This window comes from Catharus ustulatus, chromosome 1 (assembly GCF_009819885.2).
Source record: "Catharus ustulatus isolate bCatUst1 chromosome 1, bCatUst1.pri.v2, whole genome shotgun sequence".
NCBI lineage: Eukaryota > Metazoa > Chordata > Aves > Passeriformes > Turdidae > Catharus > Catharus ustulatus.
The window spans coordinates 16,710,439-16,736,268 of record NC_046221.1 but is presented as its reverse complement, the minus strand read 5'-3'; the positions used below and the strand labels follow the sequence as shown (position 1 = coordinate 16,736,268).

Sequence of the window (25,830 nt, the reverse complement as noted above, 5' to 3'; positions counted from 1 at the left end):
CTTGCCATTGGCAGATAGGTGTGTTCAGCCATTTCCAGGAAAGCAGGACTCCATCCTGTGCAGTAGTTACTTGGGAAGACAAAGGCCATCACTCCAAATATGTTGTGTCTCTCTCACACCTTCCTCCTTTTTCTCCCCACCTTGATATACTGAGCATGATATCATATGTTTTGGAATATCCTTTTGGTCAGTTTGGGTCACCTGTCCCACCTGTGTCTTTTCCCAAGCTTCCATGCACTCCCAACTTGCTTGACAGAAGTGGCAGTACAAAAAACAGAAAAGGCCTTGGCTCTGTGTAAGCCCTGTTCAGCAATAACAAAAACATCTCTGTAATAGCAACTCTATGTTCAGCACAAATCCATAACATAACCCCATGTTAGCCACTGTGAAGGTAGGTACAGTAATTTCACGACTATAATGTTCACCCTTTTGACTAAAATTTTTGCCCAAACCCAGAAGTGTGCCTTATAGTCCAGTGCGCCTTATATAATGTACAAAGTTTGGAAATTTGCCAACCCAGAAGTGTGAGCTGTGAGCCGGGGGGGAGCCGGCAGGGCCGTGGCTACCAGGTGCAGGCGGGGCCGTGGGGCTGCGGCTGCTGGGTGGAAGTGAGCCCAGGGGGCTGTGGCTGCTGGATACAGGTGGGCCTGGGTTGCGCGGCACCGCTCCTGCCGGGCACAGGCAGGCCCAGGGCTCCGTGGCTGCCGGGTGCAGGCGAGCCCAGGGTCCTGCCGGGTGCAGGGGGGCTCGGGGGCCCATGGCCGCCGGGTTGAGGTGGGGCCTCGGCCAGCAACCGCGCAGGGGGAGCTGGGGGGTGGATCCTCGCTGCAAAAAAAAAGTGCACCTTATAGTCCGGTGCACCTTATATATCGGCAAATGTTCGGAAATTTGCCGACACCCGGAAGTGCGCCTTATAGTCTGATGCACCTTATGGTCGTGAAATTACTGTAAATATTCCAGCCCAAACCAGCATACCAGATCTCCATAAACTGTTAAAGGCACGTACTTAGATACTCATCTCCCATCTAAGTAAATCCTTACACAGTCACCATCTAGAGTGGGTAGGCAGTTCTAGGTAAAGAGGCATCAATTTATGTGTGCCAGATTAGTACATAAATCTGCAGTTCACGTGCCTGTCTTCCATTTCCATAAGATCTGTTTAGAAGAATAATGTCTTCAAAAGAACTTTTCTGTCAGTGAAGTGAAAGATCAGCTCTTCAGTTTCTTCTGACTCAGTCTAAGGAGACAGGGTTACCAAAACAAATTTTAGGAAGAGCCAAATTTCCACAAGCAGAAACTAGTGCTGAATGGTTTAATATTCAAATGGAGATTAGTGATCAGTGGTGTCAACAGGCTTCCAAACTGGGATCAGTACTATTTAATGCCTTTATCAATGGCATAGACAGTGCGGTTGAGTGTACCCTCAGCAAATTTGTAGATTATGCCAAGCTCGGTGGTGTGGTTGACAGCCCTGAAGGACAGGATGCCATCCAGAGGGAGCTGGACAAGATCGAGAAGTAGTCCCATGGGAATCTCATGAGGGTCAGCAAGGCCAAGTGTGAGGTTCTCTACCCCATTTGGGACAATCTCTGGTACCATTACAGGCTAGGGGATGAAGGGAATGAGAGCAGCCCTGCTGAGACAATTTGGGTGGGTGAGCAGCTGGACTTAGCCAGCAATGCACTCGCAGCCCAGAAAAACAACTGCATCCTGGGCTACATGAAAAGATATGTGGCCAGTAGATCGAGGAGGGTGATTGTGCCCCTCTGCTTTCCTCTTGTGGGACATCACTTAGACATTGTGGTCCCCACCCCCCTTTTTCTGCTTAAGTAATAGTCACCAGTGTGGGTTGTGATGGCTGTGTCTGACTTACAGATAATAACACAATAGCTAAGGGGCCTAAATCTTGCTCAACATCTAAGGGCAGTTAGTTTTGCTCAACAGCCCAGGGCTAGTTGAGTGCACAACAACCCAAAATACATCTGGTATATAAGTATGACTGTAAGTCAATCTTCTTATTCCATGAAGAGTGGACAGTGGGTCCACTGAGCTGTCCTGCATGGGAGTGAGCTGCATGCCAAGATCTCCCCTTGAGCAGGAACACATCTCAGGTTTACTCCTCATGGCTGAGAGACTTATTACAGATTCTTGGTAAGTGATTAATATCATGCTAAACTTTGAAATCATAACTGAGTGATAGAAAGGATTGATTTTGCACAGGTTATCCTTGAGGGATAAACCACTGACCTAGTCTGGGACTAAATCTGCCTCCACCTAAATTCTCCTCAGAAAGCAATTTAGAAAATAATGGGTTTTTACTGAACCTTGTGACTCGACAGGTGCACGTCCCTGACGATTTTTTCTGACTCTGACCTTTACGTAATAAAAAAATCAGGTGTACAATAATTTCACTATTATAAGCTGCACCTGATTATAAGCCGCACCTCCGTTTAGGTCTTTGTCCGTAAAAAAGCCGCACCTGATTATAAGCTGCACTTTTGTGTGCAACAAAGTAACGAATTAGTAACAATCGCACCATCGTGGGTTTTACTGGCAGTTGCTCAATTTGCAAACATTTTTCATGGATCGGGGTAGCCTTTAAACGCAGCCTAAAAACTAAAAAAATACAGAGAAAAATCACTCACTTTTATTAAACCTGCCGGCTCTGCTCTCGCCCAGGTGAGGGAAGGGCACGGCTCAGGGGGGTGAAGGCAATGGGGCTGGGCGGGCTGGGGACCTATTGCTCCGGGCTGTCAGAGGCGGTGGGGGCTGCAGGCGGGAAAGTTTCCTGGCGAGCAGTGGAGCCCCCCAAGCACCGCGCCAGCCTGCCCCGGTGCCGGAGTGGCCCCAGTACTGGGCGGGCCCCGCTGCTTGCCAACCGGGCCAGTGCCCTGCCCTGGGCATTGTGCGGGAGTGGGCGGCAGTGCGGAGCCCGGGCCCGCCAGTGTTGGGGGCTGTGAGCCCGGCAGAGCCTTTCAGAGGGGCCCTGCGGGCGGAGGTGTTGCCGCCCGGCTGCTGCCCCGCTGCCAGGGACCGGGGAAGTGGCCTTGCTGCCCCTCCCTCCCCATGGCCGGAGAAGTGGCCTCATTACCTCGCCTCTCCGGGGCCGGGGAAGCGCCCCATCATCCATATATTAGCCGCTCCGGATTACAAGCCGCACTTCCCGGGTTCGGACCAAAATTTTAGTCAAAATGTGCAGCTTATAATCATGAAATTAAATTTTGAATTAAATTTTGTTAAATCGCTGTCACATTTACTATCAGACTTTGTTAAATTGCTTTTTTATATCAATAAACATGTTGCTACTTCTCTCTTATGGATGAAGTGCATCACTTAATCTGTGATACTGTCCTGGAATACTGCATTCATCTCTGGAGTCCTCAGCACAGGAGAGACATGGACCTGTTGGAGGGGGTATAGTGGAAGGCCACAAAAAAGATCAAAGAAATGAAACAGCTCTGAGAGAGCTGGGGCTGTTTAGCCTGGTGAAGAAAAGGGTCCAGGAAGACCTTGTTGTGTCCTTTCAATACTTAAAGGAGGCTTATAAGCAATATGGGACAGATTTTTTAATAGGGTCTGTAGTAATAGGACAAGGTCTCATTGTTTTAAAATAAAAGAGGGTAGATTCAGAGAAGATATAAGGAAGAAATTTTTTACAATGAGAGTAGTGAAATACAGGAACAGGTTGCCCAGAGGGGTATAAGGTGCTCCATCCCCAACCAACCCATTCTTCCTCATTGGCAGGACTGTTAGTTGATGTGGAACAGAACCTCTTGCAAAAAGGCAGACCAAAGGAGCAATTATTTTTGTCACAGCAGAACATTGCAGTTCCTCTTCCAAAGACTTCTTGAAAATTGGTACTTACCTGTCTTCCTTCCTCTGTTTTGTGATTGCTCTCACAGACTGTTCTTGTCATGCAAGATAAACAGGAGAACATAATCCTGGTAGGGAGTGCCCTGGTCAGGAATAAGCAAGGTAATTATCTGCTACAGGATAATTGGGTCAAGTGTGTACCTTTTTTATGCTTTCATTTGGAGCATAATACCTGTCACTGAAAGTGATCTTCTCTGTGATTTTGAAAGTTCAATACTTTTGGTTCATTGCTTGTTTTTTTCAGGTTTGGTTATTTTTTTGTCATTTGAGAAAATAGGTGGAAGATGAAGATTAGTTCATGAGTCTTTTTTGGCTAATATTCTATTATATAAATTGTCAACCTTGTTGTCAAGAAATGCCATCTCACTTGACACTTTGAAGCTTTTCTACAGCCTTCAGAAGAAATTAACTGTGGATTTATAAGGAAGACTGTGGCCAGAAAGGATAAACTCATTTGGTGGGTAAGACTTTAAGACTTTGATGGTTGACACTCACCTCACTGATAGGCTTACAGACTTTACAGTGAATCCAGAAGCCAAACATAGGTGGATGTAATACTCCAGTGGGATGAGGAAATGGGAGACTCGGGAACCTGAACAACAAGAAATGCAGAAGTTAAGGAGTGGGAAGAAGCTCTACTACCAGTAAAAAAGAGGATTCCACTGTGGGTGGAATGATAATCCCATGTTTTACAGGCTATAGATGGGTAATTTTGTGTGCCTGGAGTTAGAAAGAAGTGAATAGCAACCAGGTAAAGAGGTGCCAACTTCTTCAATAGCCTCTTTTTGCCTACAGCCCCTGTTCAGGAAGGGTTGAGGTGAGTGTGAGTGCCTATAGCTGAGTGGCTGCATGAGGGTGTCAGAGGGAGCTAAGAGGGCAAGCACAATGGAGCTTGGCTCTGCAACCGAGCAGCAAGGATGCTCATTTGGGAGCTGAAAATGACTGATTCTGCTTCTGAATCAAGACTAAGGGTTTTATCTGAAACAGCAACTGCCTTCACTAGCAAAATGATTCTGTGTAGATGGTTCAAAGTCTTCCCGGTGATTCCTTAATGATTAGGTGTGTAGATGACAGAGACCCTCATTATGGTGAGCAATTTATTAGCTCTGGCTAAAGGCTGAAAATGTGTCACCATCTTCAGTGCCCACAAAGCTATATGAAATGAATGTCATCAGTGCTATGTTTTGTAATAATCTGCATGTGTTGGTTCTGCTCTGGGCCTGTTAGACCAGATTGAATTCACAGGAGTGTCTAGTGTGTCTCTGAAATCTCATAGGCTTGCTAGAACAGGATGCTCACTTTTTCAGCACACAAAGCTTTTGGGTGTGAACAGAATGGCAACAACAGGAGCTCAGGGATCCTCTAAGTTGAAGATAGAGGTAGGTATTTTATCAGTTCACATTCTGGTCTGCTAGGTGAGTGAATTTGAGGGTCTTTTTGTTGCTTTGGTTTTGTTTTTGATTGAATTTGTCTGTTGAGTCTCAAACACTCACTGAAATCCTGAGGTAACTCTTGAAATCTTTATTTGGCTATAGTCCATATTGCCTTCCTGTTGAAAATGGCAGATGAACATGTTTTGTAAGATGTTTTTAATTGAAGAACAAAAATAATCTTTGTTGGAGTGCAGCATGGAGTACAGAAAATAAAAGGGTCATTGCATGCTGGTATCTATACCATAGTTTGACTTATTTAGTATTTTTTTTCTACTTCCATTACTAATGTGTTTTGGAGCCTGGCTTCAAATTTCCAGTTTTCACAAAACTCTTGACAAGTTTTAAGCTCCTGCTTGAACAGGGGAGTTGAATCAGATGATCTCCATAGGTCCCTTCCAACCCAAACCATTCTGTGACTCTACAAAAACTTGCCTTTCCCGCAACTTTTGTTGACATGCCAATTAGTCATGCCTGCAGGGAAGCAAGCACACAGGTGGACAGAAGAGTCACCTGTCTTTCAGCCTTTCTCCTGGGCTGTTGTTCACCTGTTGTTCTCTGTATTGGTGATTGTGCTGTAAAGAATTGTTAATAAATACTGGAACTGTACCCTGACCTGTAAATGTCTGAGGTGGGTCTGAGTTTACTTTGCTAGGAGCCTAAAACACATATTACATCTTAGGAATACTTCTGTTAGTGAGAAACTCTGTTTCTTAGTCTGCCCACTTCTTAAATCCCCTAGGTATCTCTACAGTGCAGTGCTTATCTGCATGACCAGGTGCATGTTGACTGTTTTTTTCCACTGTGAATATGAATGTGTGTGATTTGTATATCTGAGATCCTGCAAGGATTTTCAAATTCCTTCATTTTTAGCAGGATTATTTAATTCCTCTGACTTTACTTAGCTCTCTGTTGGCTAACATCAGCCATTTGCACTTCATGGCCTGGTATATGTTTGGGAGGTGTGCATGTCTTGTGTGTCAATGTAAGTGAAGTTAATGAAAATAGTTAAATATGTTATTGCTGCCCACAAGACTGACAAAGCAACATGTACATTTGTCCAGCTCCCTTCAGTAATACCTATGTATATTTAAACAGAGTTATATGGTTGTCTCACCACTTGCCTAAGACCCTTGTGGATTGCCAGAAGATGCAATTTCTGTGAAAACATGTTTGCTGTCTGTAATCCTGTAACAGCCTGCCAATCTGCAAAGGCTGATACATGCTCTCAAATTGAGGGCTGCTAACAGGTTTAGAGTGTCCAGGAAGCAAAACAGCTTTTCTTAAAGGAACAGTTTTGAGTTGATTGAACTACTATTCAAGGCCTCAAGCTGCAATTTATCAGCTGTCAAACAGAGAGCTTCTGCCTTACTTATAATTGTTTTGGTTGCAGGCCGGATTAAAATGCACATAATTTATTTTTGCATTAAAATTCTTCATTGTTCAATAATATAATACTGGAGAAAAATATAAATTATCTGCTCTTGAATATTAAGGGAAGTCAGTGAGGCATGCAGGGGTGGCAATGGTAAGACACATGGCAGAGCATAGATCAAAGGGTACAGGGCATTCCTGGTGCCAGGGACACCCAAGGCAGGCAGGGAGCTCCTGCCTGCAGCCAACAGCTCTCGTGAGAGAGGCTTCTGCAATTCAAGCCTTGCCAGGAACAACTGTGGGAGACTGAAATGGCCCTGGGGAGCAATGTGACCAGGGTGGGCAGATGGGGATCGAGAGGGCAAACAGGGATTGAGAGAGAGCAGCAGTTTGCACAGGCAAAACTCATGAAGGGCATGTGAGAAGAGCTGCGTACCCTACCTGTGGGCCCACAGCCTAGGGAAGTGCTCTAAGTCTCTGCCATAACGGTGGGCACATGCTTCAGATATCAAAACCAGTATTTCTACAGAGAAAGCCTCTGAGATGGTTGAGGTTTCTACTAAGATGGGACAGGTAAGAAAGGAGACTTCAGTAGAAGCAGTAGGTTGCAATGAGTGACCACACTCTTATCCTGGAGAAAAGGTAAATGTCTGCAAAAGATGTGCACAGCTGGCTGAGTTGCAGGAAACAGTTAAATGGCTGTGCAGTACTAGAGAGGCTGAGATGGAGATAGATAAGTGGTTTCAGAACCTTACACCCTTAGCAGACAAGAGAGAATGTGACACCTTTGACCCTCGTGACCTACAAAAGCCTGACTCTGCTTCATTCCCCACCTTCCAGCACTGTAACCAAAAACAGATATGAAGCTTTAACAGCTGTAGATGCCCATGAACAAGGTCTGCAAGTGGAAACTGTACCAGCAGCATGCAGTGGGTGCCACAGAAGGGAATGACAAATGCTTGTAGTGGGTGACGCACTGCTAAGGGCTATTGAGGCACCCATCTGCTGGCCTGAGAACAGGACATTCTTTGATGACTGTAGTCTATTCAGGAGGGATGCAATCTACTACTCTGGAAGCAGAAGGGCAATCTTTGGTAGCAGGCTGGAAAACTTGGTGAGCTTGGCTTTAAACAGGAGGACTCTGGGGGTGGAGTCCAAAGTAGCAACACTTATGCCATTGCAACCAACTATGGAATAAGTCAGGCCAACAGAGTAGTGACTAATTTTCCTTATTTTCCTGTCCCGATAGAAACAGAAGGCAGCAGCCTGACACCTCAAGTGTGGGTTCATAAGTGCACACTGTCTGGGAACAAACAGGAGGAACTGTAACTTCATGCATCAGTCAGAAAGTTATGATATCATAGGAATAACTGAACCACGGTGGGAACAACCCACATGACTGAAGAATTACAATGGATAGCAATAGACTATTTGTAAAGACAGACAGGGATGAAGAGGAAAATGAGTCATGCTGTATGATAAAGAAAACCAGAATATGTAGAGGTCAACTACAGCAATTGAGATTCTAGTTGGACACAAGATGAACATTTTGCACAACAAGGACACCCAGTCATTGGAATAATCTCACCAGAGAAGTGAAATTCCCCAATTCTGACACTTTCAAGATTCAGCTGGACAGGGTGCTGGGCCATCCAGTGCTCTCTCTAACAAAGATTGCAGCAGATGATCCTTGAGGTGCTTTCCAACCTTGTTTTCTATGATACTCTGAAAATGCTTGTTTGTATTTACTATAAAGGCTACACCAGACTCAAGGCTAGTTCCACCTTTTTTTTTTTTTTTTGATACACCTATTTATGCCCAGTTGTGTTCCATCTTTTTTTAAAAAATAACACCTTAAACATCTAAATGTAAGCCTTGGTACCAGATACCAGTTACTCAATAGTGGAATTGTCAGGGGAATTTTTTTAGATAGTTGAATGCAATGTCAGGAGTAGAGAAAGCGAGGCTTTGACAGGATGTGGTATTTCCTTCTGAGAAGCTGCAATTCTGAAAAGGAAACTGGGAGTCCTGTTAGATAATAATCTTATTTCCCTTCTCAGATTAATTTTATGGAGAAAAGAATTAATGTTATCCCTGCATACATGAAAAGGAATATTGAACAGGTATATGGAAATTATTGTTCTACTGCATTTGTCAGTGAAAATGATTTTATGTAACTTTAACTCTCTAACTAGATCTGATTTTTCCACTACAGGTTTTTCTCTGTTGTCTTTGGAAAAGAAAGCTGGATGCTTACCATTGACTGTGCGTAGCACTTGTGTAGCTCAGGTTAAATGGGGTGAACCCTGTCCATGTTCCAGCTATGTTCAGTTTACACAAGACGTGCAGCTTCCAGATTCCATCTCTAGGAAGTTAAGAGAAGTCCTCTTGTGCTCCATCCTTTCCTTACCATTCAAATTTCAGGAAAAATTTGTGAACATATTCATACTATGATGTCATGCCTTCTCTTCTACTTGTTGATCATCGGGAAAGTACAGTAAATTCACGAATACAAGCCGCACTGAGTATAAGCCGCATCTCTGGGTGTTGGCAAATATTTCGTTTTTTGTCCATAAATAAGCCGCACCTGAATATAAGCCGCTCTGTCGTTCGCAGCGAGGACTCGCGTGCAACAAAGTTGCCAAATAGTAACAGAACGGCGGCAGGGCGGGGTTTACTGGCTCAGCTAAGGCTGTGCAGGCTCGGCCCACTAGGGGCTGCTGACGGGGCCAGGAAGCCCAGCCCGGTGCTGCCGCCCAGCGGGACCACTGGGGGCCAGCCGCCGCTGCCACTGGGCTCGGTCACCACGGCCCGGCGCTGCCCTGTGGTGGCAGGCAGGGACAGAGCCCCCACCGCTCCCGCGGCGGCGGCGGCGGGCGGGGACGGAGCCCCCTGCCACCTCTCCGAACTGCGGCAGTGGCGGCCCGGGTCCCCCGCCGCCTCCCAGAGCCACGGTAATGGCGACAGGGGGCCCCCCCCGTCTCTCTCCTGGGCTGTGGTAGGGAGCTCTCCCTCCTCTCTCCCCGCCCCCCGTGCTGCCTGCAGGCAGCCAGGCTCCACCCGCGGTGCAACAGAGTAGCAATTTGTAACAATCGCAAAATGCCGACTTTGCAGCAGCTCAGCTCGGCACTCTGGCTGGCACTTCTGAGGTTGTAAATGTCAGAAAATTATTCACATATTAGCCGCTCCTGAGTATTAGCCGCATTACCGGTTTAGGAGCAAAATCTTAGTCAAATTGGTGCGGCTTGTATTCGTGAAATTACTGTAGTTCCTTCTGTCCGTGCTCGAATTATTAGCAATGGCACCACAACTATCCACAGTTGATCTGAAAGAGACAGGGTCTGATTATTGTTTCAGGCTTTCAGCAAATGCATGCAGACAGCTTTGCATCATTTACTGTCATATAAAAAGCTTATTTTTGCAATTACACATGAGATTACTATTAAAGTGGAAAAAGAATCCAAGAAAAATAATGTAGAGGCCAGAAACTGGTCTTCCTTTTACTTCTGTTCCTCCTGAGTAGACCCATAGAGCAGAGCTAACAAAAAGAACTATGGGCTGTCAGACATATTACTCTCAGTGGTGGGGTCCTTGCTCTCCCTATGGATTAGTATCGCTGCTGGTACAGCAGAACCCTGCTGTGCTTGGTGTTATTAAAACTTCTATAACAATAACAAAAATAGTGATAATAAGTGTACTGGAAAACTTCATAGCTGTAGAATGAAAAAAGTAAAAACTGACCCCTTATTCAATGACACATTAATTACTTATTATTAATTATAATTATCTACAAAGATAATTTTTGAGATTTGACTGATTGGAAATTGTTTTGCTCAAGAGCCAGTACCTTTTCTTACCAGGTTTTCATGATAATACAGAATGACATATTTGTGTCACAACCTCCTATCTTGTCAGAGCACTGTTTCAGTGAAGAAATAATATCTAGTGATTTGTGCTGTAATCCTTCTTGTGTCCTGATGGAAATCAGGAATCCAAAAATATTTTAGTCTTAATATCTACTTGGAATTAAAAAGCATTCAAAATTTTTTTGTCTGTGTTGAAAGACATACAGTCCCACAGATACTCCACTCATGCGTATTTTCCCACCAGAAGACAGTAAAAACCTGATTGAAATAATGAAGACAAGACAAATAAATAGATATTTTTCTATATTTGAGTCTCAGTTGGATGTAATTGTTTGGGGAAATACACATGCATTTTATTTTTCTTTTTGGAATTATCAGATATAGGACTGGATAAAAGAAACCAAAGGTTTTGGTGAGTACTAATGGCATGGGAGACAAAACAAATGTAGTGTCTCCTATATGACAGGTCTCTGTCCTCTTCAACTTTTTACTTTCAAATTTAGATGAAATGCATGACAAATCAACATGTAGCTTGATGACAAACCAACATGTAATTCAATTATAAATAGACTGCCTACGTTACTAGCAGACAATCCATTATTGCTACATGTACTTCCATACTTAGTTCCTATTTCTGTTTCTGTCATTGCTCAAAAGGATTGGGCAAGTACTTGGGTTTATTAAAATATTTCAACTATGATGAGACTAGTGCAAGTCATCAGCACTCAGGCAACAAACACATAGCTAAAGTGTAAAAAAAAATGTTCAGGACCAATGATATAAACAGCTCTTTCTTAGTCCTGCACTAGTTGGTGTTCACAATGTTTACACTGTGTTTGGATCACTGTGGTTCAGATTGGTTTAATTTGCATTGAAATTAATGGCCACAGATGTGCATGATTCATTTCAATATTCTACCAATACCTAACCAATGCCTCAAAATATGGCTTAGCCTCTATTGCTTTCAGGTGCTGATTATGAAACTTCAACAGAGGTTCCACAGTGAATTCCTAGTTCACTTGAAGAATCCACATTCAGTTCTGCCAGGGAATGTTAATGGTACCAGCACTAAGAAGAATTTTCTTTAGAGATGTGTAAACTATGGAGATTCTCAAGTCACTTTCAGACTAGCCATCTTGATAATGAGCCTCGTAATTATATCAGGAGAAGTTAATAATTAATAAAGGAGAAGTTTAATAATAATTAAATCACTCACAACAACCTCAGAATTCAGAAAATGAGTGAGAGAGATAATTCAATGGAGAGCAAAATTTAAAACTTTTCAGAGCAGGATATGAAGCTGCCTGGTGACAGATTAAACAGTTTATTCTCAGAACAATGTTTTTTTGCTGTCTTTGTGGAAAAAGCTGAGTTCTACCATCATGGAAAACTTTAACAATAAGTGAAGGTAACCCTGTGTTCCCACTACAAAGTCAGAAGAGGAGAAAATTAGTTTGGCTGGTTGGGGTGAAATGAGATGAGGGAGAGTGAAAAAGGCATCTAGCAGTGACTACTGGGCTTGATCCCTTCAGAGTTTACTTCTGGATATTCCACTTTTGTTTGGCTATTAAGCAGATGGCAGTTTTTAGAAAGAAAGCTCAATCTTGCCCTTAATATTGTGGTAGAATCAAAAATATTTTGTGACTTTTTGTCTTTTGAGAAGGCTTTTGTGCTTGTACATTTAAATGGTCATGCTTGGTAAAAGAAAGCAGCTTGGAAAACAACATGAAACATGGGTTTTAAGTTTATAGAGAGTTTTTTTCTTAATTTTCACAAATGATGCCTCCAACAAATAGATAGGGTTTTAGCACTAGTTCACATTTCTTTATATTAAGAGCAAACAAAAAAAAAAGAGTTGTTATTTTCAGGACAATCTTTTAAATCAGATTCTAAGGATCATAAAGATTTTATGGGCTATTTCATGACAAGATATCTCAAATTATCTGTTCTGCTAACTGTAAAAAGTTAGATAAGAGAGGTTTTACTACTGTTTTGGTGTGAAAAATTATGACATCAAGAATTTACTACTTCAGGGAATTACTTTTGAACTTTAGTCAGGTTTACTGACTAATCACATGACTCATTTTCATTTTTCCTTTGAGAGGCGTTAACAATTTAGCATGCCCATTTGAAAAAGAAACCACACAGAATCCTATATAAAGGACTTCCACAGATTCAGGCTATTACTCCACCTCATTTGGATGAGAAAAGGTAAGAGTTACACAGCTCTAGAGATGCAAAAGATATGTCTTATGTTGCGATTGGAAGGTCCTTAATTTTCTATTATTTGCTATATAACACCTAACTTAGAAAAAATGCTAAAAAGGGCATTTGTGATATAAGTATTTTGTTGGGCTTTGCAGCTTTAGTTTAGCTGTTACATTAAAATAAGAAATCATACAATCACAGGATCATAGACAATTCTGAAAGAATTGAAAGGAAAGCAATTCTTGTGTCAATATTGAATTTACATTATTGGTAAAATAGAATTTACTCCTAGAAAACCAGATTATGTTCTCCTTATTTTTGCTAGGTGGCCTTTTAACTTTTTCTGTCTATTTCTCTTCTTAATGGAACATAGAAGTAAATTTTTCAAAGTATGAATATGAGCAATCATTCCTAATTTCACCTTTCAAAGCAAACCTGCAAGAAATAACTCTGGGTGGTGTGTGGGGCTGTGAAACAGCCACATCTCTGCCTCACTACTGTCAGTCAGTGACTGAGAAAGGTTCGTTGGTACCTGCTCTGCTATCCCTGGGATGGGAAACTGTCCCCACTGCCAAGAATCCCCCACCAAACCTTTCTAGAGGGATCTTCTCCTCTTTGTGGGTTGAAGGAAATCCAGGAGGACTTTAGGGCTTAGAGTTGGGCATCCTAGTGAGTCCTAATTGGTTCAATTGAACTGATTTTCATCTGACAAGTTCCTTTCTCAGAATCAAGAAAAAAGAAATCATCTGACAATTCTGTGGTGGGCTATTTAATTTGACCTCAAAGAGAATTCTTGTCTTTGCCATCTACTTTGTTGAAAAGATTCACTTTTTATTAGCAGAGGTTAAAAGTAAAAAGGAAATGCCTGTGTATGAGAGAGTTTGGGGAATTAAGTGGGGAATTTCCTCCAAAAGAAGAGACAAGAGGAAAAATATAGAACAGCTGTGGTCACTTGTGGGCAGTGTCATTTGTCATCACAACCAACAGCAGTTCATTCCAGATTAAACAAGTTCTGAACAAGTTTGTGTCTTTGTGAGAAGTTCACCTTTTAAACTAATATTTATTCAATGGTAAATACATAATTTTTTTACCAGGTTGACACTTCTCCTGTCTTTTGCAGCCAGGCGATGGAGATCGAGACTGCAGATGAAGTTGCTATTGTTGGAATAGGATGCAACTTTCCTGGAGGTAAGTTTGTGGTAAAAGCAAAGCAGGCTGTGAGTGAACATTGAAAAGCAGAGTCTTTTATTGAATTTGGAATGGAGGAAAACAACATGTTTGTCCCTCAGTAGAATTTGTTGCTGTGCTGCTTGTGGGATCTTTCTGAAAGGAGGTGCTGTGTTGGAAACTACTTGGCTTCAATTTGTTTACAGACAGACAGACAGACAAAAGAAGCTGCAGTGCTGGCTGTGGGCAGGGCATTGAGCTGCACAAGAAACTCATACAAATGAGCTGGATGGATGTGGGATGATTTGAATTTTCTGCATGTTCACTGACTGGGTGATTGTGCATTGTTACAGGACTCTACAGCCATAGGGACAGGAGACAGATGAAGGGCTGGACATTCTTATCAGCAATGGCTATAATATAAAGAGGTTGGGTTTACCTAAAAGAAAGTTTCCTGCTTTATTACAATACTTAGAGTAGATGCAGTGAGATGGTAGGGAAATGGGGAGAGAAGGTGGTTAAGGATTTTGTGGGGTTCCTTTAGTTTTGGACAAGCAGTGAGGGAATCAGTCATGCTTTTTTGTTTTTCCACTCACCAAACAAGGATCACTTCTTTCTGTGGCAAGTCCATTGAAGTAGCCTAGATTTCCATATGGGAGGTCCTTGTAGCTGATTGTGCATTTCTGAGTCTGCATGGGGACGGGGAATGCATCCTTTAATCTGTTTTAAAAACTTTATACAACAGGAGATGGAATTGACAGTTTCTGGAAAGTCCTGGAAGAAGGCAAAAACTGCACCACAGAAATCCCCCCTGAGAGATTTAATGCCAAGGAGTGGTATGATGCAGATGGTAACAAGCCAGGAAAAATGTGCACAACACGAGCTGCTTTTCTTGATGAGTGAGTCCATTATCCTGCTGCACCACTGATTTTTGTAGTACGTAGATTATGGGTACTGCTGCTCAGGGGCTGTGCTAGTGTGAAGAATAGCAAATTACAGTAGGGTCAACCTAGGTGTCTTATATTGGAATTCCACATTCACCTTATATCCTCAGGCTGTAGAGCTTCATTCAAAAGAGAAGTTGACAAGCACAGAAGAAATCTCATTGTCTCCTGAAATTTGTACCTGGCAGGGTTGAACCAGAGGACCCAAAATTAATTTAGTGCTCAGTCCCATGTTAGATATTGAATCCTGCTGTGGAATGAAGAAATGATAGAAGGCCATATAAATCTGATCTTGGGATACAGATTAATCTGGGACTTGGTCATTTGTAAGCATGATCCTGTTTTGAAGATGCTTTTAAAGACTAACACACACACACAGACACACACACACAGAGAGTATTTATGAATGTGTTAGTAGAGAAGCATGGGTATCCATTGAAAACACCTGAGCTGATCCTTTACCTTTTGGTTTTAAATTGTAAAGCATTGGTATGTATTGGTTAAGAATCATGTAGAAATCAATATTTGTTTGTAACTTGTTGGCTACATTCACATTACAGCAGAGGGAGTCTCATTCTGCACATTTCATAGGTTGAGGAGTCCTGGTGGTAGTAGTACAATAACCAAGAGAATAAAAATGGGTAGGAGTGTGCTCTTGCCTCTGAAATGCAGAATCATTGATAAAATGACATATTTTGTGGTGGGACAGGAAACGTCTTTGGCTTATAAATATTTTCTTCTGAATTTCATAAATGGGAACTGTGGCCTAAACACCAGTTACTGCTCTGCTTTCCATCAAGTTGCAAAAAATATTTACTGTGAGTCTAGAAGGCAATGCATCTTATATACATATGTCATATCCTATTCTGGTCTGTGTATTTCAGATTTAATTCATTTGACAACCACCTGTTTGGGATTAATAATACAGAAGCAGAACGCATGGATCCGCAGCAGAAATTACTGATAGAGTGCACGTACAAAGCCCTGGAGGATGCAGGAGTTCCTGTGGAATCTGTCAGTGGCACCAGAACAGGTGTTTTTATTGGTAAGATGAAAATTTCATGGCAAAGAAAGTGTTTTGAAGCCTTCATAACCTTTCTATATGTTATCTAGCACTGGATCTAGGCTGGATCTAGACTGGAGATGTATGGCTACTGTGCTATGCACTACTGGTTACTTTTGGTAAGAGTTACCAGGCTACTCTGGAAGTTCATGGTACAATTCCTGTATCTCTCTTTGGTGCTCTTCTTCCTGTGTTCAGGCTCTGAAGTGAATCAGGAAACAGTTAAAACTGCCTCCCTAACCCAGCCCTTCTTGGGAAAGATACTCCCAAAGGAGGCTGTGATGTTCCACCCTTAAGGGGAAGGGAATATTCATGATGTGCAAATGCTTGGCTCTGCAAAAAATCACAAAGTTTTAATAGTAAATTACACACTTGGAATGGAAATTGGAATTTTAGTCCCTGACCTGCTTTACCAGCACATGGAAGTTGGTTGTGGTTAAAGAGGCGGGGTAGAAGAAAAGAGAGAAAGGAAGAGATTAATTAAAGAAGGGAAGAGAGAAAGAGGGAAAGAAAGAGGGAAAGAAAGAGGGAAAGAAAGAGGGAAAGAAAGAAAGAAAGAGGGAAAGAAAGAGGGAAAGAAAGAAAGAAAGAAAGAAAGAAAGAAAGAAAGAAAGAAAGAAAGAAAGAAAGAAAGAAAGAAAGAAAGAAGGAAAGAAACAAAGAAGGAAAGACAGAAGGAAAGAAAGAAAGAAAGAAAGAAAGAAAGAAAGAAAGAAAGAAAGAAAGAAAGAAAGAAAGAAAGAAAGAAAGAAAGAAAGAAAGAAAGAAAGAAAGAAAGGAAGAAAGAAAGAGATCACCAGTCCTGGTTCCAGTGTTGGTCTGGTCAATACTAAGTGCTACCTCTGCATCGCTCCCTCCTCCTCTTGTTCTTTCAGCAATTCTTGATTATTACAGACAATCCCTCGTTGGGTCTATGGCCATCCAGCAATCGGTGTTTTACATGTGCACGTTAGCTCCTTGTCTTCTGGGGTGCTACACAAACCTACACTTTCTCTCCAGTGTGTTGTTTTCCAATTTTACTTTGATAAGGTGTTCTGGGGGTTAATATTCTTTCAAAGCAGCAGAAATCCTCCTGTGGACATTGGAATGGTACCATGGTGCACTTGTCCAACTGCTTTTGTCAGTACCAGAAAAGTTATGGATGAAATGATACCAGTTGAAAGATATTTAAAGGACAATACTAGAATAACAGTACACTATTGCTGGTGTAATCTGTGACCCTTTAAAAAGCAGTTTTCTGGGGCAGTTTGGTGGATGTACTTATAGGGGAAACGCTTTAGATTCTGTTCTGGACTGAGAGATGCTCTTCTTCCACTGAGGGCGCTACTCATTGCTCTATGAACAGAGTTACTGCTCATGGACTTGGGGATCCACAGTATTTCAAGTGTAGTGTTCCCAAAAAGAGGACACAACTGCTCTCACAGGCCCTGTTCTTCTTTACTATTTCTTACTGGTTGCAAGTGTGAAAGTTGATGATAAATAAAAAGTATTGGATATAGTTTGTGCTGTCAGCTTTAACTTGGTACATTTGAGGAACAGAAGCTAATGTCTTGTACGTTTATGTCTGAACTACCCTCCTTGTAACTTGTTGATGAATGTTCTCATAGCTAAACTAAAACAACCTGAGTCTCAAAACTGTATCTCAGTCTCAAACTGAGGGGTCTAAGCAGACTACAGAGATATTAGCTTCATCATAGAGGGAGCTAAGCCATCAGGAAAGGCCATTTCCTGGGCAGGTAGGAATTTCCTGTTATTTCATGGGCAGGTAGCAATTTTCAGTGTAGGTATGTTTGTGTAAGTTGGGTCCAGGGGAAATTGCTGTGACTTTGCCTTTGATTCGTGTTGGAGCAAAGCTTCATGAAAGGAGCCCAGATGCCATGTGGTTTTGTCTTAACACTGAAAACCAAACCACACCATCAGGTTTTGAGCTGTACACGCCTATTGTTGGCTTGGCTTAATTGACATATTATCTGATGTTTTCCAGGTCTCATGAATCGAGACTACGAAATCATAACCAGCAGAGCAGTGAGTGAAATAAATCATTATGATGGTACTGGAACAGCAATGAGCATTGCTGCCAACAGGGTCTCTTTCACATTTAATCTGACTGGACCATCTCTGACTGTCGATACTGCATGTTCATCTTTCCTTTTTGCTCTGCACTACGCCTTGCGAGCCATTAAATCAGGTAATGGAACTAAAGAGATGCTGGACAATGACATCAGGATTGCTACTGTCTCTGTCTATCACCAGGGCCATCCCAACATGAGTATGTTTCTGTTTGACTCCAGGAGACTGTGAGGCAGCAATCTGTGGTGGGGTGAACTGCATCATTGATCCCCGCACTTTTGTATCTCTCAGTAAAGCCAAAATGATCTCTCCAGAGGGCATAAGCAAACCCTTCTCCAAAAAAGCAGATGGCTATGGAAGGGGAGAAGGCTGCGGTGTTGTTTTCCTCAAACCACTGAAAAAGGTAAGATTGCTTGTGAAGCAGCCTGAAATAAGACTGGTTGCTTGCCTGAATTTGGTGTCATCAGTCATTATTAGACTGATGACAGAGAAGTTTTTCCAGTTCAAGATTAAGCTTAATGAATTTCTTAAGAATCTGTGCACTTCCCCTTGCATGGGGAAAGGATCCCACTTTCAAAATTTAATGTCATGTTCCTATTGTTCTTGGCCTTGCTGGGGTGGTTTCTTTTCTTCTTTGCTGAGAAAGCATGAGTTTATTAAAGACAATTTAACTTTTCATGGAACAGGCAAGAGAAGACTACAGCAAAATCTGGGCTGTGATAAATGTCAGTGCAGTCAATCAGAATGGCAGGACCACAACTCCGATCACCAGACCGTCTCAAATAGAGCAAGAGAAGTTACTGCGCAGCATTTATGGAAGTCATGTGGATCCCTCAGTTGTGCAGTATATTGAAGCCCATGGCACAGGAACTGCTGCTGGAGATCCTACTGAAGCTGAGAGCCTGGGTAGTGTCATTAGCAAAAATAGGTCTTCCCGAGTTTCCATTCTGAAAATTGGTTCAGTGAAAGGAAATATTGGACACACAGAATCAGCTGCTGGAGCAGCCGGGTTAATCAAAGTGCTCCTGATGATGCATCATGGGAAGATTGTTCCATCCTTGCATTACTCAAAGGAGATGAGCAGCATTGATACAGAAAAATTAAACCTTGCTGTTGCCACAGCTGTAGAGCCCTGGGAAGAATCCAGTGAGTATGGGAGAGTAGCTGGCATCAACTGCTTTGGATTTGGAGGAACCAATGCTCATGTTGTAGTCAGGCAGGTGAAGCAGCCAGAGCCTCTTCCTGCCTTTAAGAAGCCCCTGGAATTAGTTCTGCTGTCAGCAGCATCCCCTAAGTCCCTTCAGATGACACTGGCTGATACAGCTGAGCAGCTGAGCACAAGGAACCCTGTAACTCTCCCAAGCCTGGCCTATACATCTGCCTGCAGGAGAAGCCACGCTAACTACAGGTACCGAAAAGCGTTTGTCACAAATTCCGTCCGACATTTGCAGCAAGAGCTTAAGTCAGCGGCGAGCATGGAACCTGCCATGTCCAAAGGGGAACCACAGCTGGTGTTTGTGTTCTGTGGCAACGGCGTGACGCTGAAGGAGTTCAGCGAGGCACTGCTGAGCTCAGAGCCGGTGTTCAGAGACAAGTGTAAGGAAATAGAAGACCTTTTTCAGCAGCACACTGCCATCAGCCTCCTGCCAGCAAGAAATCACAGCCCAAAGGACTTGTTGAATCCAGAGCTTTCCCAGCCCTTGCTGTTTGCCTTGCAGGTTGCTGTAGCTTCCCTCCTGAAGCACTGGGGTATTAAGCCCGTTGCTGTTGTTGGCCACTCAGTGGGGGAAGTTGCTGCTGCACATATTGCTGGGTACCTTTCCCTGGCAGATGCAGTCAAAGTGATTTATCACCGGAGCAGGCTGCAGGCAAAGACTGCCAGCGGCAGAATGCTGGTGGTTGGAAACATCCCTGTTGAAGAGATTGCTGAACGCCTGCGTCCCTACTCGGGAAAGGTGTGCATTGCTGCTTTCAACAGCCCCATTTCCTGCACCTTGTCTGGGAGTGTAGATGCTGTGGAAGCTGTGCAGAGAGAGTTAGCTGAAGCTTTCAGACAGAGAAACATCTTTCTACATGTTTTAAATGTCCCACTTGCATACCACAGCCCCAGCATGGACGTGATACTCGAGGAGCTGGAGGAGCAGATAGAGCCTTTAGAAAAGCAGAAAGGGGAAATGGAAGTGATTTCAACCCTGACAGGGGTGGCTGCATCTGAAAATGACTTTGTTCAGGGCAAATTCTGGGCAAAGCATACTCGTGAGCCTGTTGCTTTCACACAAGCCATCCAAACTGCAGCCAGAGGCAGGGAAAATGTGGTGTTTGTGGAAATAAGTCCTCATCGAGCATTGCAGCGAAGCATAAAAGAAACACTAGGAAAAGGCACCAAGGTGTTGTCCTCTTTGCAAACAGATGCAGAACATCAGACACTCTTTGGCCTGGTAGGAAATCTCTTTGAACTGGGATTTAATCCCAACTGGCACCACTTTTATAACGGCTACCAAAGTGTTCCTGTGGCCATTCCACGATATCAATTTGATCGCCAGAAACTCATGGGCTATCTGGATATCCATCAACAGGCAAACCAAAGAGGTGTGAGTGCCAGTCATCCTTTGATTTATGGCATAAATGGTGAGAATGTGGAGTTCAGCTGCCTGGTGTCCCAGGACACGACACCGTATTTATATGAGCACAAGAACAATGGGGTGGCCTTAGTCCCTGGTGCTTTCTATGTGGAGCTTGGTCTGGCCTGTGTGATGAACAGCTCAAGACCTAAAGTGCCTCTGAGCACTTGCCAGCTGAGTATCAGCTTTTCTGCACCGTGTGTTCTCACACAGAATTCCCAAGTGCTGAGTATCAAGCTGAGTCCGCAAAAAGCCATGACAACCTTTGAGGTTCTCTCTTCCTCCAACGCAGTTTATGCGGCTGGCCAAGTGACAAAGGGGCTTGAAGGTGTGGTGGAAGAAAGCAGCATCTCCTTCCAAGCCATCTATCGAAGATGCAAGTCAGTGATTAGCAGAGAGGAGGTTTATGAAGCACTGTCTCAGGTTGGCTTTCAGTATGGCTCCATATTCAGGCAGCTTGGTGATGTTCACTATTGCCAGGAGCTAAAGGAAGCTATAACAAGCATAAAGGTGAATGAGGAGACCGTCAGAGACATGCACAGCTACTGCATCCACCCAGTGCTGCTCGACTGTTTTCTGCAGATGACGGCTGTCTTGAGCTCAAGGACACTCCAGTCCAGAGCAGGCTTTCCTTCAGGGATAGGCAGCCTGGTGGTGCTCCGCCCGCTGGAGGAGGAAATGATGATATACATGAGATTGAGCAAATCCACTGGGAACTGCCTTGAGGTCTGTGGATGCTTTGTGGACAAACATGGCTCTGTTTTGGCTGAGCTCAAGCGCGTTGCCATCACTTTCATGAAGGAATCATCCTCTAGAGACAATGAGTTCCTGTTTGAAAACAAATGGAAAGAAGTCTCTCTTTCACCAACAACTGGACATCTGGGGTTTAAGCCCAGAGTCCTTGTGTTTGCAGACAAATTTGGGATAGCTGAGCAGCTCAAAAAACACTTGCATCCTGCTTCGAGGTATGTTATGTATGAAGACTGGGAATGCCTCATGGAAGGCGAGACACAGAGTAAAATGAGAGCAGAGGTTGAGGATTATGATGAAATCCTCTTCCTTTGGGGAATCCAAAAGCTAAATGAAGATTTCCCAAGCAAAGCGGTAGATCAGTTGGCAAAGTGCTGCGAAGCCTATCGCCAGGTAGTGGTGGCACTGAGAGAGAAGACGTCCCGCTGCTCCATCAGAGTGATCACCTACAGAACAACAGACAGATATGTGGACCACGTTAACTGTGGGTTTGCATTGTACGGCATGACCAGAACTTGTGTTGCTGAAGTTCCAGAAATCACATTCCAGTTGATTGACCTCAGCTCCTCCACTTCCCTGGACATCTCAGTGTTAGCAGATGTCCTTGTGAAATACAAAAGTGGGGACTATCCCGAACTTTGCATCAGCCAGGGAAGACTTTTTGTATCTGAAATCAGACGCACACCTTTTGTAGATGCAGATTACATCCAACCTGTAAGGTCTCTCCAGAAATCACAGTCATTCACTTTGTACACTTCTGATCCATACGCAGCAAAAGACCTGTCTGGGGATTTATGCACTAGCTCTGCTGCTCAGCTTGACAAACAGAGTGTTGAAATTCAGGTGGATAAAATTTGTCTGCACTCAGAAGATTATTTTCCCATCAGTGTTTCTAGCTGCAACTTTGGCAACACACTGTATTGGAACTCACAGGCAGGAGACAAACACAGGCTTCTAGGTCTTGATTTCAGTGGCACAGTCACTGCAATAGGCACTGATGTGAAAAAAGTGAAAGTGGGAGATCATGTGGTTTCATGTTATCCCACAGCTGCATCATCCAGAGTTCAGATTCCAGGACCAGTTTGTTTCAATGCAAGGAAATTCCCATTCCTCCAGAATGTCCCTTGTGTGTCATACTTCATCATTGCATGGGAAATCTTCACTCAGAGGTTACCCAAGGGGAAACATGGCAGAACACTGGGTATTATTACTACTGAGCCATCATCAGTTTTGTGCCACGTTCTTTCTACAGCAGCAGAAGAGATGGGCTGGAGAACAGTCCTTGCAAAGCCCACCCCTAACGTGTTGCAGTATATCAACTTGTGCACTGCCCTTGTTATTCTTCCTCCAGTCAACAGACTGTCTCAGGAGGATCTGGCCCACATGCACTTTCTTAAAGATGTGGTGATTGTGTGTGGCAATCAACAGGCTGAATGCATCCAGAATGTCAGTGAAATTGATGATGAAAACATCAGCTTTCATATCCTCTCTGCTGCCAGCCTTTTCCGGAAAGCACCGCTAAAGGTATTGCAGAAGACCGTACATGCTTGGATCAGTTCCATGGATATGAAACAGTTTAGACACCTCTCAGGTTCTGTTTTTCAGCAGCCTGAGAACTCTGAGGGGCTAAACTCTGTGACATCCTATTTCACCTGCACTTCTGTCCCCCTTGCTGTTCTGAGTAGGCAGAAGGACATGGCTGTGCTTTCAGACATCCCGTTGTACGAGCCCCAGAAGCAGCTGTTCAAGCAGAACGCTGTTTATGTAGTAGTTGGGGGGCTCACTGGACTTGGCTTTGAAACGGTGAAATTCATAGCTGAGAATGGAGGAGGGTGTATTGCAATACTCTCCAGGAGAATTCCCAGCAGGGAGAAGCAAGAAGAGATGAGGGCTTTGCAGCAGCAGTACAAAGGGAGCAGAGTCGTGTCTGTGCAGTGCGATGTGGCTTTGACCAGTGATGTTGAGAAAGCTTTCCAGTCCATTGCCAACACCTTTGTGGGCACTCCAATCAAAGGGGTATTCCAAAGCGCTGTTGCTTTACACGATGGCCACCTTGAAGTCCTGAAGCTGGCTGACTTTCACAAAGTGCTGAGCCCAAAAGTAGCAGGGACCCTAAATCTTCACCGGGCTACCAGAGGCCAGGAGCTTGACTACTTTGTGTGCTACTCCTCTGTTACTTCCTTCCTGGGCAATGCCACCCAGACAAACTATGCAGCTGCAAACTCTTTCCTGGATCTCTTCTGCCTCTATAGGAGGAACTGTGGGCTTTCAGGCCAGGCCATTAATTGGGGTGCTTTGAACCTTGGTATTCTGCTCAATCAAAACCATATTCAGAGCATTCTGGGTTCCAAGGGCATAGATGTTCTGCAAGTCCATGAAATTCATGACTATCTCAGGAAGACCTTACTTATAAACAACCCACAGCAAGCTGTTGTCAAATTGAACTTTCAGACTTTGTATCATCATGTTTTTACGCAGATTACTTCTCTCAAAAGTCGCTTCATATCACTTGTTTCAGAAGATTTCAGGAATAAGATTGAAATGTCTGAGGAAAGGGAAGTCTCAGAGACTGCCTTTCTCAAATCTGAGGACTACATCACCTCACTGGTGAGTGACCTCACAGGAGTGAACACAGATGAACTCACCATGAACACACCACTCTCATCTTTGGGCATAGACTCCATGTTAGCTATGACAATTCAGAACCGTGTCTTTAAGGAGCGGAAGGTGGACATACCCCTTGTGAAACTGCTTGATCCTCACACAACTCTGTCAAGTTTAGTGGTAGTTTTAGAAGAAAGAAGCAATGCAGATGGAATAGCTGAAAAGAAGAATGCTGTGGTTGAAAGTGCAGAAAACGATAGCTTGCTAGGGGAGTTTTCTCATTCAGGAATTGTGTAACTTCGACAATATTCTTTGCAGCATCTAGGAATATGTCTGTCATCACAGACAGGGTAGAACATCTGGTGATTCTGAATGTACTCTTCTGCATTGACCCAGAAAACCCTTCACCAGGTTCTTCTGCCATTATTGTGCTCTTTTAATTTCAGTCAGTTGTTTGGCTTTTTACTTTCAATGTCTTTTACCTTAATTTCCAATAGTTTTTACTGGAAACAAGTAGGTAAATTCCTACACATTTTGTTGCACATTGCATTTTTTAAACTGTATTCAAGTTTTGACGAAAATTGTATATTTGTGCCTCTAAACTCTAAATATACACATCTAAACTCTAAATCTACTCTTTAAACCTCTAAATATACACATAAAATATGTGTACATATTTGTAAATATACACATAAAGCTACATAAGCTTATCATAATTTTTGCCATATTCTATTGTTAATATATAATTATTTTTTAATATTACCAAATGTTTTTAAATACACGTAGCTTTTTGAAAGCCTGATGTGAATTTCAAAAACCTGGTGTTTTGCCTATGTCTCCAGAAATATTAACATTTTGCCAGTTGTTACCAATTATGAAACATATAGTAAAGCATATATTTTTCATTATGAATTAAGCAATTTTTATGAAAGCCCAAATAAACAAGAATAGTAAAGTGTTTAAGAAAACCCCCTGAATTGTATTTTTATCTTTCTTGATATTTTTGGTCCCTTTTCTGCTCTCCTACTTTAAATTTTTGTCATCCTAATACCTTTCCTGCTTTTGTTCCAGTGCAAAAAACAGACTTTTCCACAAAGACACTGAAGGGAACTACGTTCATGTCCCTTACTACCTAAGTCATTCTGAGTTTATGGTTCCATATAGGAAAAGATCCTTGTGACCATGCCCAAACATTTTGGAGGGAAATATGGTGAGGAAGCAAGGAGCAATTAACTGTACACATACACGTACACATACACATACATGTACACATACACGTACATGTGCACATACACATACACATACACATGTGCAGAAAGGCACAGGGAGGATTTCAAATCCAAAGTGGTTCTGGTGTAGCATAACCTGATCAAAAGCCAGGCAAATTACAAAGGAGAGAACCACACATTTGTCGTACTAGTTTTGTGTGCTGTTCCCTGTGCAAAAACACAAGAACCTTGCAGCACTGATGTCAAGCTCAAAGCAGTAATCTAACAGGGCTGCTTTGCACAGCAGGAGTAGATGAAGGTATGTTAGACAGATGTTAGGTGTAGGACAATCTCTCACAATCTCTCCACATTGCACAGTTGTGACTGAACCTATTGATTTCAGCCTTTATACAGACAGGTCTGATTCTGAAAGACTGAAGAACCAACTTTGGCTGGCTGCAGCTCTTTGGTTTTCTCTCACCAAAGCAATCACTATTCTGTCAGTACTGTGAAATCTCTCTTCTCTCTTCTACATGTTCTGCTTTTGACCGCTTCTGTGTATCTGCCATAAATGTCCCAAAGGTCAGAATATTTGAACAAAACCAAGATCATTGACAGCCTCCAGAGATACAGTGAGAAACTAATCTCAAAA

General features: G+C 43.0%; 1 protein-coding gene across 1 annotated transcript; it reads left to right on the top strand.

Moving 5' to 3' along the window:
• Window positions 1–13,878: 13,878 nt before the first annotated feature.
• LOC117003718 (mycocerosic acid synthase-like) lies at window positions 13,879–24,267 on the top strand. Its single transcript, XM_033073841.1, has 6 exons — window positions 13,879–13,939; window positions 14,664–14,817; window positions 15,747–15,907; window positions 17,910–18,113; window positions 18,217–18,398; window positions 18,682–24,267. The coding sequence occupies exons 1-6, from the start codon at window positions 13,879–13,881 to the stop codon at window positions 24,265–24,267; spliced, it is 6,348 nt and encodes a 2,115-aa protein (XP_032929732.1).
• Window positions 24,268–25,830: the final 1,563 nt, after the last annotated feature.

What these genes read in the sequence shown, in the direction of transcription:
- LOC117003718 (XM_033073841.1), top strand. Translation starts at nt 13,879, where the DNA reads ATGGAGATCGAGACTGCAGATGAAGTTGCTATTGTTGGAATAGGATGC. An exon ending in AGGATGCAACTTTCCTGGAG is followed by an intron (nt 13,940 to 14,663) that starts GTAAGTTTGTGG and finishes TTTATACAACAG; the next exon opens with GAGATGGAATTGACAGTTTC. An exon ending in CAGAACAGGTGTTTTTATTG is followed by an intron (nt 15,908 to 17,909) that starts GTAAGATGAAAA and finishes GATGTTTTCCAG; the next exon opens with GTCTCATGAATCGAGACTAC.